Source organism: Schistocerca cancellata, chromosome 9, assembly GCF_023864275.1.
Source record: "Schistocerca cancellata isolate TAMUIC-IGC-003103 chromosome 9, iqSchCanc2.1, whole genome shotgun sequence".
Taxonomy (NCBI): Eukaryota; Metazoa; Arthropoda; class Insecta; order Orthoptera; family Acrididae; genus Schistocerca; species Schistocerca cancellata.
In genome coordinates, this window is record NC_064634.1 from 251,840,997 (window position 1) to 251,857,620 (window position 16,624).

The window sequence follows — 16,624 nt, forward strand, 5'->3', positions numbered from 1 at the left end:
TTGAGCCCACACAGAGGCTCACTATTAATCGTTCTTCCCATGAACCATTAGGGGAAAGTGACAGTGGTACAGAAAGTACTCTCTGCCATGCACCATACGGTGTTCATGGAGTATAAACTTAGATGCTAGGCACAGACACAGCAACACATGGAAATTTGGGGCACTGATAACTATGATGATTATGATGATGAAGATGAAGCAGCCAAGGGGGCATTCATAGTATTTACAGTTGCAGCTCTCCTGTGTGCAGTCATCTTAATGTTGAGACACAGGGCCAAGTGTTGAGAGAGGAAGAGTGACTAAGTTTGGAACCAGCATATGCAACAAAACTTATTATCCAGTGATGGGATGATTAAGTGATCCAGACTGAGTTATGACGCATGAATCCCATCTCTGGCAAGATGACCACCAGAGCAAAAAGCTCGTGGTATTTTATATTCCGATATGACATATTTTAGCTGAATATGCTTTAGGAGCAAAGGAGACCAATCACTGAAAAGCAGAAGCACCGACTCGCCTATAGGTACCCTATGCCCCTACATGTGTTTTATGACAAGACAGGAAAAAACCATTTGATATACCCTCTATTTTAGGTGACAATGAGATTATAAGGTTTTGTCTTGTCAGATTAACCAAACTGTTGGACAGATTTTAGTGTGTTCTCCGTGTTGTTGGCTTACTTTTTTAAGACTTTACCAGCCAGCCACAATATCCTGAATTATTATCCCTTCTATTAGTTAATTTGTATTTTACCAGTACAGAGCAAGAAAAATTCATGGGAACAGTTTTAATGTCAGTGTTCAAGAATGTAAATTTGTGTGTGTATCTGTTTTATACTGGATGGTAGTTTAGGAATGGCCTTTTTTAAATGAATTTTACCCCCAATTTAAGTGTTTTAAAGATTTTAACCATTTTTGTTTCATAGCGTTTTAGTAAGAGTACAATTGACGGTGCTATTCAGTATCTTAAATCCACAAACAACAATAAATTTTCATTGTGGACCCAACGAATCCATTTCAATAGTAGCCTTATGTCTCAAAAGTAATTGATGACAAAAAACTACTATTGGGAGCTGTTTCAATAAAGTGTATCAATGAACAAGGTAATATACTTACATGCACACATACAGCATTGTCTTTCTAGAAATTACAGTATTACACTACAAAAAGTATGAACCTAAAGCCAATCACGGCAGTTCATTGGCTGCTTTTTTTTCAGTAACAGCACGCTTTTCATCATCAAATGCAGTTACAGTAGACAATTTTGGCAAGTGCAGAACTGTTGAAAAGCTAGAGATTTCAGTTCTTAAACTGAGAAGTAGATTGTATCTCCTTCAACCTCTGTGAAAATCACAAATTTCTAAAGCTTTCTGACCAAATTGTGAGGGGCGAATGAGATGTTAAAAATTTTGATTAGATGACTATTTTTCTGTTTGGGAGATGCCAGCGACATACTAAGATAACTTAGTATGCACATTGAAGTCAAAGTAACTGAAAAGCATATTCAGTCAGAAGACCAACAGTTGAAATATAGTAATAGATTTCATTTAATAGAAGGAGTTTGATTCTATTATCACAAACATTTCACTTGAAAGTGAGAATTTTTTTCCAGCATTATAAACATTTCATTTATTTAACAGACTGTAATAATTAAAATTTTGATTCAGAAGGATGTAGGTTGCAGTACTTACTGGGAGATGAAGAAACTTGCACAAGATAGGGTAGCATGGAGAGCTGCATCAAACCAGTCTCAGGACTGAAGACCACAAGAACAACAATAATTTTGATTTTAATTTCTGCATGTAGTCAAGGGTACCATCAGAACATTAAAAAATTACAAATCTTTAAAGAAATACAAGGTTTTATTCAGACTATTAAAGCATACATGGATGGAGAATGATGAAAGTACAGTGCACCACACAATACATAAACTATGATATAAATATAATTTGTGCAAAAGCATTACACTGGAAAAAGGTAAAATACATACAGTATACATTTGTACAAAATGAACACAGTGTATAAAAGATATGAACAATTTATTCACAAAAATTATTTTAATGCAATATTTTGAATCATACAAAAGGACAATGAACACAAAAGTGTGTTCATCTAATATAAAAAATAACCCACTTTCCACATAAAAGTAATAGATGCCTGAAGAATAGTTTCAGCGCGCACACACGCACACACACACACACACACACACACACACACACACACACGTGCACGCGCACGCGCGCGCACACACACACACACACACACACACACACACACACACACACACACGCACGCACGCACGCACACCTCTCTTTTCATTTCTTTACACAATATGGTCGACAAAATTTCTACAAATAAGAAATATTCACAATATTCTTCACTGACAAATAGACTCTATCTCTGGGAGTATCTTTGTTTGACCTAATATTATCAATGTAAACACTAATAATATTAGAGTAAACAGATGAGGATTGATTAGACCTAGTTATTAATAAAGATGTCATTTTTTAGATATATAAGACATGTGGAACATTACTTGCACAGTGTATACAATAAAGGTAACACACCACACCACACCCTGGATGAAATAATCTTATTGAAAACTTTTACTTCTGTACACTGGCAAGTTAATCTCTCATGCAGTCAGATTAATTGCTATAAAGTAGGGAAAAAAGAGACAAACACTACACTGCCAGGTAATTAGACGAAATTTTTAAACAAACTGCATTCACATGTCTAATATAAACTTTGAAAATGATCTGTGTCACATCTACAAGCACTGTAACAAATACAAGTACATCTGAAAAGTCTGTGCACAGAATCGTGATTTGGGGGAGGTGTTCCTAGTACTTGGTTCCAATTTGAGCTAGGAACATGGAGTGAAAACTTTTTTATTTAGCCTGAACCAGCAGCCATTAATATAGCCATCTGAATATGTCTTTCTTACTGTAGCTATGTTATAGTACACCAAGCAAGGTTTGAACGATGAACCAGAGATGGCATGCGGTAAATTATGCGAACTGATTAATTCGTTTTGCAAAAGATTTTACGTGCACCATTCCCGGATTTTACATGCAAAAACAGTCACCCTCATTCAGATTTTGTGTGCAAAAACAGACACCTTTAAATAACTCCATACTGAAGCAAGACTGATGGTTCAGATTTGAGCCATCAGTGTATTGGATCTTGATCTAAAGTAAGTCCCAACTGTCAACAAAAATTTTGCTGCATTTGGATTTTATATGCAAAAAATACATTTTTCTGGGAGGTTTCTGAAGCGCATCACTTCTATACTTTAAACTTGTACATACTGGTTGAAGCTTTGCACAAAGGTTAAGACAAATTTTTTAATCCAATAATCTTTATCCATTGTCAAGACATGGTGGTTTAAAGTCAAGCTAAATGTAGCACATAAGATTCGTTCTTACATTAACTGAATATGCAGAACAGTTTAAAGTGAATCAAATAAATAAAAAATGCTTTCTTACAATAAAACTGAAAACTCACTTTCAAAAATCTAGCTTTATTTGGATTTTATGTGCAAAAAAATTTCTTTTTTTTTAGATTTTTTTACATGTGCCATTCCTGTTTTTCAAACTTGTGTGAATCTGTTCAAATTTTGAAACTTCCTGGCAGATTAAAACTGTGTGCAAGACCGAGACTCCAACTTGGGACCTTTGCCATTCACAGGCAAGTGCTCTACCAACAGAGCTACCCAAGCACAGCTCATGCCCCGTCCTCACAGCTTTACTTCTGCTAGTACCTCGTCTCCTACCTTCCTGTGCTTGGGTAGCTCAGTTGGTAGAGCACTTTCCCGCGAAAGGCAAAGGTCCAGAGTTCGAGTCTCTGTCTGGCACACAGTTTTAGTCTGCCAGGAAGTTTCATATCAGCGCACACTCCTCTGCAGACTGAAAATCTCATTCTGGAAACATCCCCCAAGCCATGTCTCTGCAATATCCTTTCTTTCAGGAGTGCTAGTTCTGCAAGGTTCGCAGGAGATCTTTTGTAAAGTTTGGATGGTAGGAGACAAGGTACCGGCAGAAGTAAAGCTGTGAGGATGGGGTGTGAGTCGTGCTTGGGTAGTTCAGTTGGTAGAGCACTTGCCTGCGAAAGCAAAGGTCCCGAGTTCGAGTCTCGGTCTGGCACACAGTTATAATCTACCCGGAATTTTCATATCAGTGCACACTCCGCTGCAGAGTGAAAATCTAATTCTGTTCAAATTTTGTAAGAAAATGGACAAATACAAGTAATTAATTGTAATCCTGTTGTTTTGTTAAAGCTTTATCAATTGCCACAAATTTAAGCAAAGTGGTTTGAGTGACAATTAAAACACCTATACTGGATCAGTCATCGCATGAGGCATAAAAAAAAAATCTACCTTGGTTGCCAAGCTATGGCTTCTAATCTCAATGGTAGTGTAAAAGTTGAATACCAAACTAAAAAATGCTCCTGCCCTAGCACAAAAAAAGGCGAATATGTCCTGGGCAAAGTTAGGAATGTAAGAGAAGAGAAATAGCTTTTCGACTTACCAGGCAGGTTTAAAGACATTTAAATCAAAACACTGACATATTCATGCTCGTTTGTGAGTTAAACCTACTTCCCCAGCCAGTAAGTTCTCTTAGACCCACGTCTTGTTACATGTATGGTGAGGGGAGTAAGAATGAATAGACACAAACTTATGTGCATCTAGAGAGTGGACTGCATCTACAAGAGAACGTATATGAATGTTGGGTGCAACTGTAATAGGAAGTATTCCTAAACTTTAACATGTATCATATTGCACGACATGACAAATGCCATGCTGGGTGACATGATGGCATGTGTCATATTATACGACATGATATCATGTATCATGTTACTTTAATTGACACAGAGCATTGCATTAAATGACACAGGTACTAACTCTAAAAAGTGGTAATATGTCAAGATGTTTTCATTTGTATGTCTTTAAAGCTGCCAGATTAGTCAAAAAGTTGGTTCCATTTTTTTACATCCCTAACTCTGCGCAGGACATATTCACATTTTTTTGTGCTACGATAGGAGCACTTTCCACTCTGATACTAGAATACAATGAGGGGCACATTTTAATTCAGAGGTGTTTATGGAACAATTATGATTCAATTCATGTATGTTAATACTGTCTTTTGGAACTGTAATAAAAGTCTTATTAAGGCTAAAAATATTTCGCTTTATTTTAAAGCGTCTTCAATGGTAAGATATATTTTAACGTTCTTCTACACAAATGGGTAAGATTTTTTATACACTGCACTTTCACTAATACGAAATTAATATGAAATATAATTAAAATTGTATGTTGTGTAGGAACATAGCCTTCTCACCATTTCATGTACTACAAAACGAAGTACACAAATGGCAAGATGGCAGTTGACCTACACAATAAAAGGGACAAATATGTTTAATGACAGTGAAAGTGCTGCACACAAAAATCTAACACTTATATGTACAAGAACATTAAGAATAAGTTAAGAAACGAAAAAGCCTGACCACTGAAGCTGCTTTAAAATAATGCAAAACGGGTTTGGTCTAAAAAGGCTTTTATTACAGTTGAAAAAATGGTGTTAATCTATATAAACTGTATAACTGTGACTGCAGGAAAGAGGCCGTAAAACAAAAAAAAGACAGTGATGATTCATTGTATCATTCATTCACAAATTGTTCCAAATTTGTTCACAATCATCCTCATCCATGTTTATTGCACATAGTGCCACCACACACAATAATACATAAAATTTAGTGGCACCCAACTGTTACTATTACCCCATCATTCACATAGAAACAAAAATCAACTTAGTGTAAAACACAACTATGTGATTTGTAACATACTGTGGAACATCTCAGTGCATGAGAGTACGACCTATATGAAAATGTTGACTATTCACATAACAAAAAAACTACAATTTAAAGGACAATAAAATCTAAAAGTGTAAAAAGTTTTAAGAAAAACACCTCAGAAAATGAGTATTTCATGTCGCCACTTGGTTTCTCCTACACATGCTGTTCCAGAAGAGAATTAAATTCAAATAATTTCAGACCAATTGTAACATGCTGCAACAAAACTACTCACCATTCAGCATTTAATTGACTAGATGAGGCCATTGCCACAACAGATTATAATAATTAAATATAAACTAAAGAAAGAGAAATTCAATAAATAAAGAATGTGTCAAGTAAGTTACAGCAACTGCTGATGAATACATCGCACAGTGAGATGATTGCAGTAATACACCACTTCAATGAGCACCAAACTGAAACAGCAGCAGAAATAATTGTGGGACAATCATCAGAGGTCGACAAGGATACTGGAGCCTAGAACGTAAGTGGTGTTCTGCACTAATCTGGCACCCCTGAACATGAAAATGATATTAGTTTTTTCCCCATCACTGAGTTTTCTCTGCACAGCTGCCCCTCCTCCCAAGCTACTGTGGGTTATTTATTATTTACTACTGGTTGCTAAATCTATGTTGTGTAGTGTAATTTATATAAAGGTGCCAACATTGTATATCTGTACTACAATATGGTGAAGTAGAAGTAGGGGGAGAATGAAATTTGAAGCAGATGTTCTGTTGTCACTGCAAAAATCAACAGTTGGGCGAGTGTGAGAGCTAAAAGGTGATTATGTGCACTGAGTTGCATTATTTCATCAGTGCAGTGTCCAATATGTCAGAAAGAGAATGTGTGAATAGCCCGGATACATTTTCAGTGATTACACCTCTCGGTCTAGGGCTACCGATCCTCTCTCCACCATCATCATTTGAAAATTATCTAAACTGAAGGCAAGTCAAGAAAGTAATAAATCTGACTGTTCTGAGGGTGGTACTGATAGTAATCCAAAATCTCTTAGTCAAACAGAAATTAACAATTTGGTGAATGACTTGGGACTCTTGAAAAGACACAACACAACTTCTAGGATCACGTCTCAGTGAAAATAATTCACTTGCACACAATATGTCATATTCTGTGTACATAAATTGTGATAAAGACTTTAGAGAATCTTTTGTTTTAAATGGTTTCATTGTATTCTGCAGACATCACCAGATTACTGATGAAAGTGGGGGCTCAAATGTATGGCAGTAAGCAATGGAGGTTATGTACAGATTTTTAAAAAGTTTGAAAGCAGTATTTCTACATACTGGAAATGAGTTAACTTCAATTTTGATTGTGTATTCAGTACATGGAAGAGGGCCATACATTACTATACATGTACTCCTTCAAAATCTGAAGTATGAAGAACACTAGTGGGTTGTATGCAGTGACTTTAAAGTGATTGGCATTCTTCTCAGCCAGTGAACGGGCTTCACCAAGATGCCCGCTATATGTGTGAATGGGACTGGAAAGGCTATCGTAACCATTGGAGTATGAGAGAGTGACTTAAAAGGAAAAACTTGAGAATGGGATTGAAGAATATTGTTAACAAGCATCTGGTTAATCCAGATCAAATTTTATTGCCTAAGCTACAAATCAAATTAGGACTGATGAAGTAGTATGTGAAAGAAAGGATATCTATTGGACCAGATACATGTGAGTTGATGTCTGATGAACACGTTGACGGTATAATGTTGGAAATAGAATAGCAACTTTGTAGAAGTTTAAAAAATTTTGTGGATCATTTCCTTGGCCAGAATAAGCAGCTTGATTACAAGGAAATGATGGAAGATATGCTAGTCATTTAAACAGGTAGGACACAAGGTCTCCCGAAAATAATTTTTTGAATGTCACAACTAGAAATTTTAAGGCCAAATTGGCTGACACATCATAGGAACATGGTGAATGGTTCCATTGGGAACTTAAAACTCTGGAATGTTGTTACCAAGGTTGTTGCAGAATAAACATGTCTGACTACCGATGGTGTATCACACATGAAGAAGAAGTGACATCCACAAGGAAGGTCATCAAGGATTAACAGAAGCAAAACCTCCATCCAGTGAGAGTCCAAATCACCATATTTGCTTCTTAAAGGTCACACGTCTCTCACATTACTTTTTTACCATTTTTGTGTTCCATTTTGCCTACAGCTTCCTGTAATTGATTCCTGATTTCACTGGGCATAGATTTTGATGATGATGATGGTGCCAAAACCCAATGTGTTGTAGAAAAACAAGCTTCAGCTTGTGATCAGTGCCATCTATTTAGTCAGATACTCATATTTTCATTCAAGCCTCAGACTAACAGTCAAAATCTGTCAGCCTTTGTCACGTGTTGGATATGTGAGGGACAGAGCACTAACAATAAGAACACAATGTATGCAGAACACAATGTATGCATTTTTATGATATGTAAGTGACAGAAGAGATAGCTAACAGTGCAAGTAAGAGAGAGAGTTTTGCTTCCCCTTAACAAAAACTGGTGTGTACAAGCAAGAGGAAGCAAAAGTAGAATAAATTCAACTGAACAATACCAATATGACAGATCAAACACTCAAACAGTGTGCAAATAAAATTCAAGCCCCAAGGAGAACAGTCAATGCTCCCACAGTAATAAATGGGGAATACTTCACCCTCGTCTTTCCCGATTCTACTATGATGCCACAGAAACAAGATGACTCACTAAATTTTAAGTGTTCATCGCCATATTTCCTGGTCAAAGGTCAAGTGATACATCTCAGAATAGAATTCTAAAGGAGACAGAAAATTTAAACACAGTCATATATTCTAAATACTTACATTAAATACTGTACTCTGCAGAAGATGGAAAAAACTCTTTACTAAGCTTTCATCACTACAAAATGTTGTAAAATCAATAGAGTACTTCAGTCTGCTTTTAATTTATATGTTACTCAAAATAAAGATATAACAGTTCTTCCCCATTTGGATCACAAAGCACATTTTTTTGTTATGACTAGTTTTGGTTCTCTTAAAAAATCATCTTCAGATCTTTTACCTCACTTACCCGCACCACAAAATTCAATCTAATTAAAGAACCATATTAAGTTAGAAATTGTTTGGTTGAAACCAATTCACCAAAATTAAAATTCACTCTATATCTCTCTCTGCACCTGTGTGTGTGTGTACGTGGGGTAAGAGGCGGAGTGGGGGGGGGGGGGGGGGGGGCGGTTGTGGCAGCTTGTGCATATGATACAAAAATGAATATAAGTTTGATAAGAGAGCCTGTATTTTGAATGGACTGTTTACCATTATGAGAAATATTTGTTAAGGATAGCTTTTGCTCTTCATGAGATGAGTGTTGAAAAATGAAAGTGCACATTAGCTTCAACACAAATATTCTATAATGACCATAAAAATATATCCTACTGCATTAGATTGTAAACAAAACGATAAAACTGCATCACGTATTTCCTACTATTTTTGAACTAATAATTAAACTTTAATACACAAACTTCAAGTCACACAACCACAGGAAATCAATAGATATAACGAAGAGGGGAAAGCAATAATGACAAGTAAATATAACACACGCTGTCCTGGGTATTTGTGTACATCATAGGTTTTTGAAAAATCTTGCATCAAAAGACACCATACACTCAACGCAATAGAAAAAACACACCTTGCCTAAATGTGGGCACCTGAAGAAGACAAAATGCATCTTGCCTTCTGACACAATAACTATTGCAATATGTCCTTCAACACTGCAATTATTAGTCATCCAATACAAGAAAGCTTCAAACTGGCTTCTTTTGAGTACACTATATCATGACAAAGAAGGATTTGGGAGAAGGTACTCCAATCAAGCCAGTGTGACAATTAACATATATACCTATACAAACCTAAAAATGAGGGTTGAGCTTCATGCACACTAACTACAATTCTCTTAATAAAAGGGAACAAGAAAGTAACTAACCACTCTCAGGAAGAAAAGCAAAATAGGACCAGTAGTCACTGCACTGTTCCAAGCATTGCAAGTACTAGTACAGTAAATTCTACAATCAAAACTAAGAGAGCACAAAGTATTTTAAAGACTTGGCAACAATCTCTCTAAGTGTTCATAAAAACTAAGTTGCTGGATGATAATTCCAACATTTGTAATAAAATAGGTATAAACATGAACAAAAAGTAAGAATTTATAACATAATAATAAACATCAACAGAAATAATAATAATAATAAAACAACAACAACAACAAACAACAAACAACTTGCTTTGACTGTCATCATAGCCTTATAACAGGTTTGAAAAGAAAATCCTGTTGGAAAACTTACTGACATCTGCTAAATAAATCTCTCTTTGGTGCTATCAGTTTCAATCTGTAAGATCACCAGGTAACAAAATATCATCACTTAACTACACGTACACATAACATGATTTTGAAGACTACCATTCTGTTTCAAGTGTGAAATGTGTATGGTCAGATCTGCTTCTAAATTCCTATCACATGATGTGAGAAAATCTAATACTGAGAACAGTTGCACTTATAATTAGATTTGAGCGTAATACATTCCACATAACAGCACAGGTGACACATAGATCTTGCTCTTAGACAGTAATATAAGCAAATAACAACATCTGACAACAACAAAGAAGTGTATCAGTAGGTGATGCCTTCTAAAATTAAGCTTTTTAGTTACATGTAGTTTTGTTCATATCTGACATTTTGAAGATTCAAACTTAGAGACAGATTCAAACTTAGACACCAATTAGACTTTACACATTGTAAACTCAAAACAGAATGCTTATCAAAATCACCACGGATTGTACACAAATATGTTACAGTGATGTTTTGTGGCCTGATGATGACATTTTAGACTGGAACTGGGATAGCACAATAAAGGGTGTCACATGGTGTGTGTGTGTGTGTGTGTGTGTGTGTGTGTGTGTGTGTGTGTCTTTTTCCAACAAGACTCTCATATACAATGTTAGCCATGGATCATCATATATAAAAATATTTCGTGTCCTGAAAGGCCTGAAAAAGCTAAGCCATAACTTACATACAATAAAAATACATTTATCCATTGTTTATAGTTTGTACTTACTTTATAGTTTGAAAAATATTCTTAAATCTTTAAGATTGCAACACATAAGGATATTGTTGACGATACTGCAAAGACTTATCACAGAATAGTACTTTAAGAAGGCACATTCAATACAAAATTTTAAAAGAAATAGTAGCTCAAATTATACTTTTCTTTACATTGCATATTTCTGTTCAATACTTAAAATACTACAATCTTTTATATAAAACAGATTTATACAGACAAGTATTAAGACAAGGCACTGACATTTCAGCAAAGACTGTAGGTACAACTCAATACAACATGAAGCGTACACAAAAATTTGAAGTTATATTACAATACATGCTTCACACATTTTCAAACATCTTTGATGTCTGAGGCAGTTAATACTGTAAATAGATTCAACGCTATGTAGAAGAATATACATATGTAAAAAAGAATATATAAATAAAGAAGAGATTCATAAAAAAGTAAGCAGTTTCATTTAAGTGCTATTGTGTATATACACATTACAAACATTGTAAATAACACGCATCAACTGTTAAGTGCACATATTCAATGTTTTCCTCATAAATTACATAACATTTGTTAGCTTGTATACAAATAACAGTATCAAAAATATATAAGAGTAAAAATACAGCAACACTGATTACACAATATAGAACAAGAAACATTAGGCAGCTATTAAAATTGAGTCTGCAAAATTGGAAAACATGGACAACTAATCTCAATTACAGATTCAGCACACAAAATTAAACATGTTGCTATTGTTGTGTGTGTGTGCTGAATAGTATATTCTTTGGTGGGTAGTTTCACTGACGACATTCCAAAATTGGACTTACACCATTGGAGCTGTATTTTGAATCATGACATACCTGTTATAAAACTAAAAATAAGTGCTGATCTTCTTATTTTTCTTTTCCTTTCTGGGGTCTGTAATACATTGTCTCTTATTTTCTTTACAAACAAGAGACTACATCCATTGAATGTAATAAATTTAACTATTATTCAACTAGTTTTTAGAAGCTCTATCTTTGCTGGACATGTAAAAATTTTTAAATCTGTATTCTAAACAACTGGTATATCTTATACACCTTTAACTGTGAGTACCAACTTCTATAGGCAGTGGTTTTGATCGCCTAGTTATCTGATGCATCTTAGACTCACCCAAAGTACCTATCACCATGATTTCATCACCACAGGGTCTCTTCACCATACTTGCATCCGGCTTTTCTTCTTCTTGTCTTCCTAACTTGAGTTCTTTCACACAAATTCCAATAAGCACTATTTTCACAACCAACATGAGTTAATCATAATCACCAACAATTAGAAATTATGTCCAATATATTTTTAATCAAAATGTCTGCCAATTCGCCAGAACATCACCTAAAAAGTGAGGCATAATGAGAGAAACCAGGGTGGACAGTCGTCTTGTGCACTGTCTGAAAGGAAATAACTTTACGCTTCTGACTTACTGTTTGCATCAGCTGATGTTTCTGTCTCAGTCGCAGCTATAAAGCACTATGTGCTGTACGCAGACTCTGGAAAATATTCAGGGAATCCTACATTCCAGATTATGGCACCAAGCATCAGTGCAACATACAGGACTATGCAAGTCCAACGCAACACTTTCTCCCAGTATTTCACCTGTAGATTGCGCAGAACATTGATTCCGACAAGCAATCCAGCGACAGCACCAGCAAGGTGGGCAGCATACCCAATCTGGTGAAAAAGAAAATGAGAATACTGAAATTGGTACACCCCTTCACATTAAATACAGAAAGAAAAGAATATTTTATTGTATTTGCGAGATTTCCTTACTAAAAAACAACTCAAATACATTATATCACGTATAGTGCATGAAAAATTCTGAATATACTTTTATTTTTCACCAGCTTTCGCATGCCCACAGACATACATTCAAATTAAGAACCTGGGTATTGATTAACCATATGAAGAAAAACTTGGTTAAAGACACACAGGGTAGAGCAGGCAATGGAACTGACACTTAAGCAGAGAATGAATAAAAATGAGAGTGCATTCTGAGGGAGAAAATGACAAATGGGTGGAAGTGGGATGTTAATACAGAAAATTTTTGTAAATATTTATACCAATCTTATCTCCTCAACCCCCCCCCCCCCCACCCCACCCCCCTGCCATGCTGTGAGACTGACAGATCAACACACAAACAGTTTTAAAAAATGGGGAAACGTAGCAGTGACAGAGTACTAACACACATGAAAAACTAAGAGCACTATATTTGTAGAAAGCAATTAAAATTGAATAAGCAAAGCACAAAGTTTTAAAGATAATGGCCATTAGGTATTATGAAGAGTCGAACCTTCATATTTTAAAGTCTTTTGAAGTTGATGAGGGTAAAGTGGTCAGCCTATTTTCAAAATATAATACATGGATAGCACCAAACAATAAATAAAAGGTGTACAACTTTGCTTACGCGACAATAGGTGGCGACAACGGTAAGTAGCAGTCGAAAGAAACTGATCGCAGACGTCAGGCAGTTAGCTTGGACCACGGTCAACATAACCTCATTCAAACATTAGTCAATTTGTGCCTGCATCATAAAGTTGTTCTTGATTGAAAATGTCAGTTTACAAGCCTAATTCTCATTTCAATATGAAGAAAACAGAGGACGAGTCTCATCAAATACTCTCAAGTACATATGATAAGGACACTATTAGTGAAAGAATGTGTCATTTCAATGCTTCAAGACAGTGATTTTAACATCGTACACTGGCATAGTGGTGGATCAGAGAACGTTTTCGAAGATGCAGAATTGGAGACATTGCTGAGTGAAGACTCGCGTCAAACTCAAGAAGAATTGGCATGATTAGTGGGAGTGACACAGCAAACCATTTCAAAATGTCTCAAGGCTATGGGCATGTTAAAGAAACAAGGAACTTGGGTCCTGAGTGAGCTGAAACCAAGAGACATTTAATGACGTTTATGTTGCTTAAGAGGCAAAAACAGAAGGGATTTCTGCATAGCATTGTGACCGGGATGAATAATTAGTTCATTACGATAACCCTAAACGCAAAAAATTATGGGGATATCCCGGCCATGCTTCCACATTGACGGCCTGAATATTCACAGCTCCAAGATCATGCTCTGCATTTGGTGGGACCAGCCTGGCGTCGTATACTATGAGGTGTTAAAACCAAGAGAAACAATCACACTTGCTCATTATCGAACACAATTAATGCATTTGAGCAGAGCATTAAAAGACAAATGACCGCAATACAGCGAGAGGTACGATAAAGTGATTCTGCAGCAAGACAACGCTCGACCCCACGTTGCAAAAGAGGTCAAAAAGTACTTGGAAACATTAAAATGGGAAGTTCTACCCCACCCGCCGTATTCTCCAGACATTGCTCCCTCTGTCTATGACCTGTTTAGATCAATGGTGCATGGCCTGGCTGACCAACACTCCCGATCTCATGAAGAAGTCACAAATTGAATCTGTTCGTGGATCGCTTCAAAAGATGAACAATTTTTTCGACACGGGGTTCATACACTGCCCAAAAGATGGGAAAAAGTAGTGGCCAGTGATGAAAAATATTTTTAATGATACACGTGTAACCAATTTGTTTCGTTAAGGCCTAAAATGTTGGGGAAAAAATGGCGGAAGCAAAGTTGTATATCTTGTATGACACCAATGTGAACTGACCCACACATCCACACACTCTTCTACCAGACTAGGGTCAAAATTACTAGGTATTTAAAATATTTTATCTCTGATAATTAACACAAAAATGTGAAAGATGCACTGTGTAATAAAGTACAATTCTGAATGAAAAATTCTACTTAAGCAAGAACAAAGTTTAAACAACTCACAGAATGGATCAGAGATGGGAACAAAGTTCAAATTGGAGATGAGTGGTGAAGGAAATTAGTTATGGACTTGTTCAGGGAATGATTCAGCTCAAAGTGATTTATGAAAGACCAGAGGAAACCTAAATCAGGATGGCTGGTTGGTATTTCATTCAATCAATCATGTTCTGCAGAACCCAACATGATGGAGAACCTTGATGGATGGAGAAAAAGCCATTGACAACATCCACTAAAAGATAGAAATTACCATCAATATTATGAAAAGGAAAGATGCTACTCACCATATAGTGGAGATGTTGACTCACAGCTAGGCACAACAAAAGGTCTGTCACAAATTAGCTTTCAGCCAGTAAGACCTTCATCAGAATTAGACAGCAAACACACAAATACACACTCAAGCAAATGCAACTCACACACACGGCTGCAATATTAGGCAACTGTGGCCACACTGCGAGCAGCAGCACCGGTGCATGGTGGGAATGGCAACTGGGAGGGGGTAAGGAGAGGAGGAGGAAGGATAGTAGGGTAGGCATGATGGACAGTGACGTGATGTTGGGTAGGGCAGAGGGACGAGGTGGAAAGAGGGTAGAGCAGCTGTGTGCAGTCATCTAACCTCCCAACTGCACACAGCTGCCCTACCCTCTTTCCACCTCGTCCCTCTGAGCTCCCCAACATCATGTCTGTCCGCCATGCCTATCCTACTATCCCTCCCCCTTCCCATCCCAGCCAACTCCGTACCCCCACCCATTCACCACTCCCATCACGCACCGGTGCTGCTGCTTACAGTGTGGCCTCAGTTGACAGACAGTACTCATATGTGTGTGAGTTGCGTTTGCGTGAGTGTGTATGTATGTGTTTGCCTTCTAATTCTGATGAAGGCCTTACTGGCTGAAAGCTAATTTGTGACAGTCTTTTTGTTGTGCCTATCTGCAACTCATCATCTCCACTATATGGTGAGTAGCAACTTTCCTTTTCACAATATTGTTACATTCCATCCTGGATTTTCCATTGTTAGAAATTACTATCAGTTATATACACTGCACTAAGAATAAAGTATCATTAAACTGCTTTATTTGTGCTTAAAGCAAATGAATTGGAAAAATAAATGTAGCCTAAAAGCTAATGAAATTTTGTGTGCTATTATGCACATGTATTTGCCTCTCATCTATCAGCTGTTACGGTTTGATTAAAATTACTTGACATTTCATGCTCTCAAACTTATGTCCCCCCAGTCAGAGATTGCAGCATCACACATGAACTGTTCGCTGTTGTCAATGTGGCTCAATTAAGTGCCAGTTGACTGGACGTTTCTTGTTTGACAATGTCAGCAGCCTATCTCGCTGTCAGTGGTCACAATGAGCAAAAACGCATTCTGTCCATGTTGCTAGCCCATGTTAACACACTTCAGAATGACACATTGACAGATGTTCTCTGGCACACCTTTCATTCACTGAGAAACTTTGTTGGCTTTCATGATTTTTAGGTTCACTGTGACAGTGCCAAAAACACTTCACATACATGACTACAGTATTTTATGGACCTTAATTTTTAAACAATTTTTTAAAATGACTTTTTACTATTTTTATTATTAGACTGCAAAGCTAGACTAAAAAATCCTTAGTTTACAAAACCAAACTGACCTTCATAATCCTTAAAATTTTCATTTGAACTTTCTTCTTCCTCCTATTCATCCTTGTCCTCTTTGTATATATATAAGACGGTCTTCACTGCCATAGAGACCATTACTTATGCCACTTTTCTTGAAAGATTCGACAATGTCTTCTCTCACTCTACACCATGACTGTTTTATCCACTGACACATTTGTTTGTTTGTAGGTCATTTTAAAGCTCT

General features: G+C 36.5%; 1 protein-coding gene across 1 annotated transcript in view; it reads right to left on the reverse strand.

Moving 5' to 3' along the window:
- Positions 1 to 11,566: 11,566 nt before the first annotated feature.
- LOC126100690 (rhomboid-related protein 2-like) overlaps positions 11,567 to 16,624 on the reverse strand; it is a 62,083-nt gene continuing 57,025 nt past the window's right edge. The window contains exon 8 of the mRNA XM_049911306.1: positions 11,567 to 12,645. Coding sequence (XP_049767263.1) covers positions 12,445 to 12,645 — 201 coding nt within the window. The 3' untranslated portion in view covers positions 11,567 to 12,444. The remainder of the gene's footprint in view (positions 12,646 to 16,624) is intronic.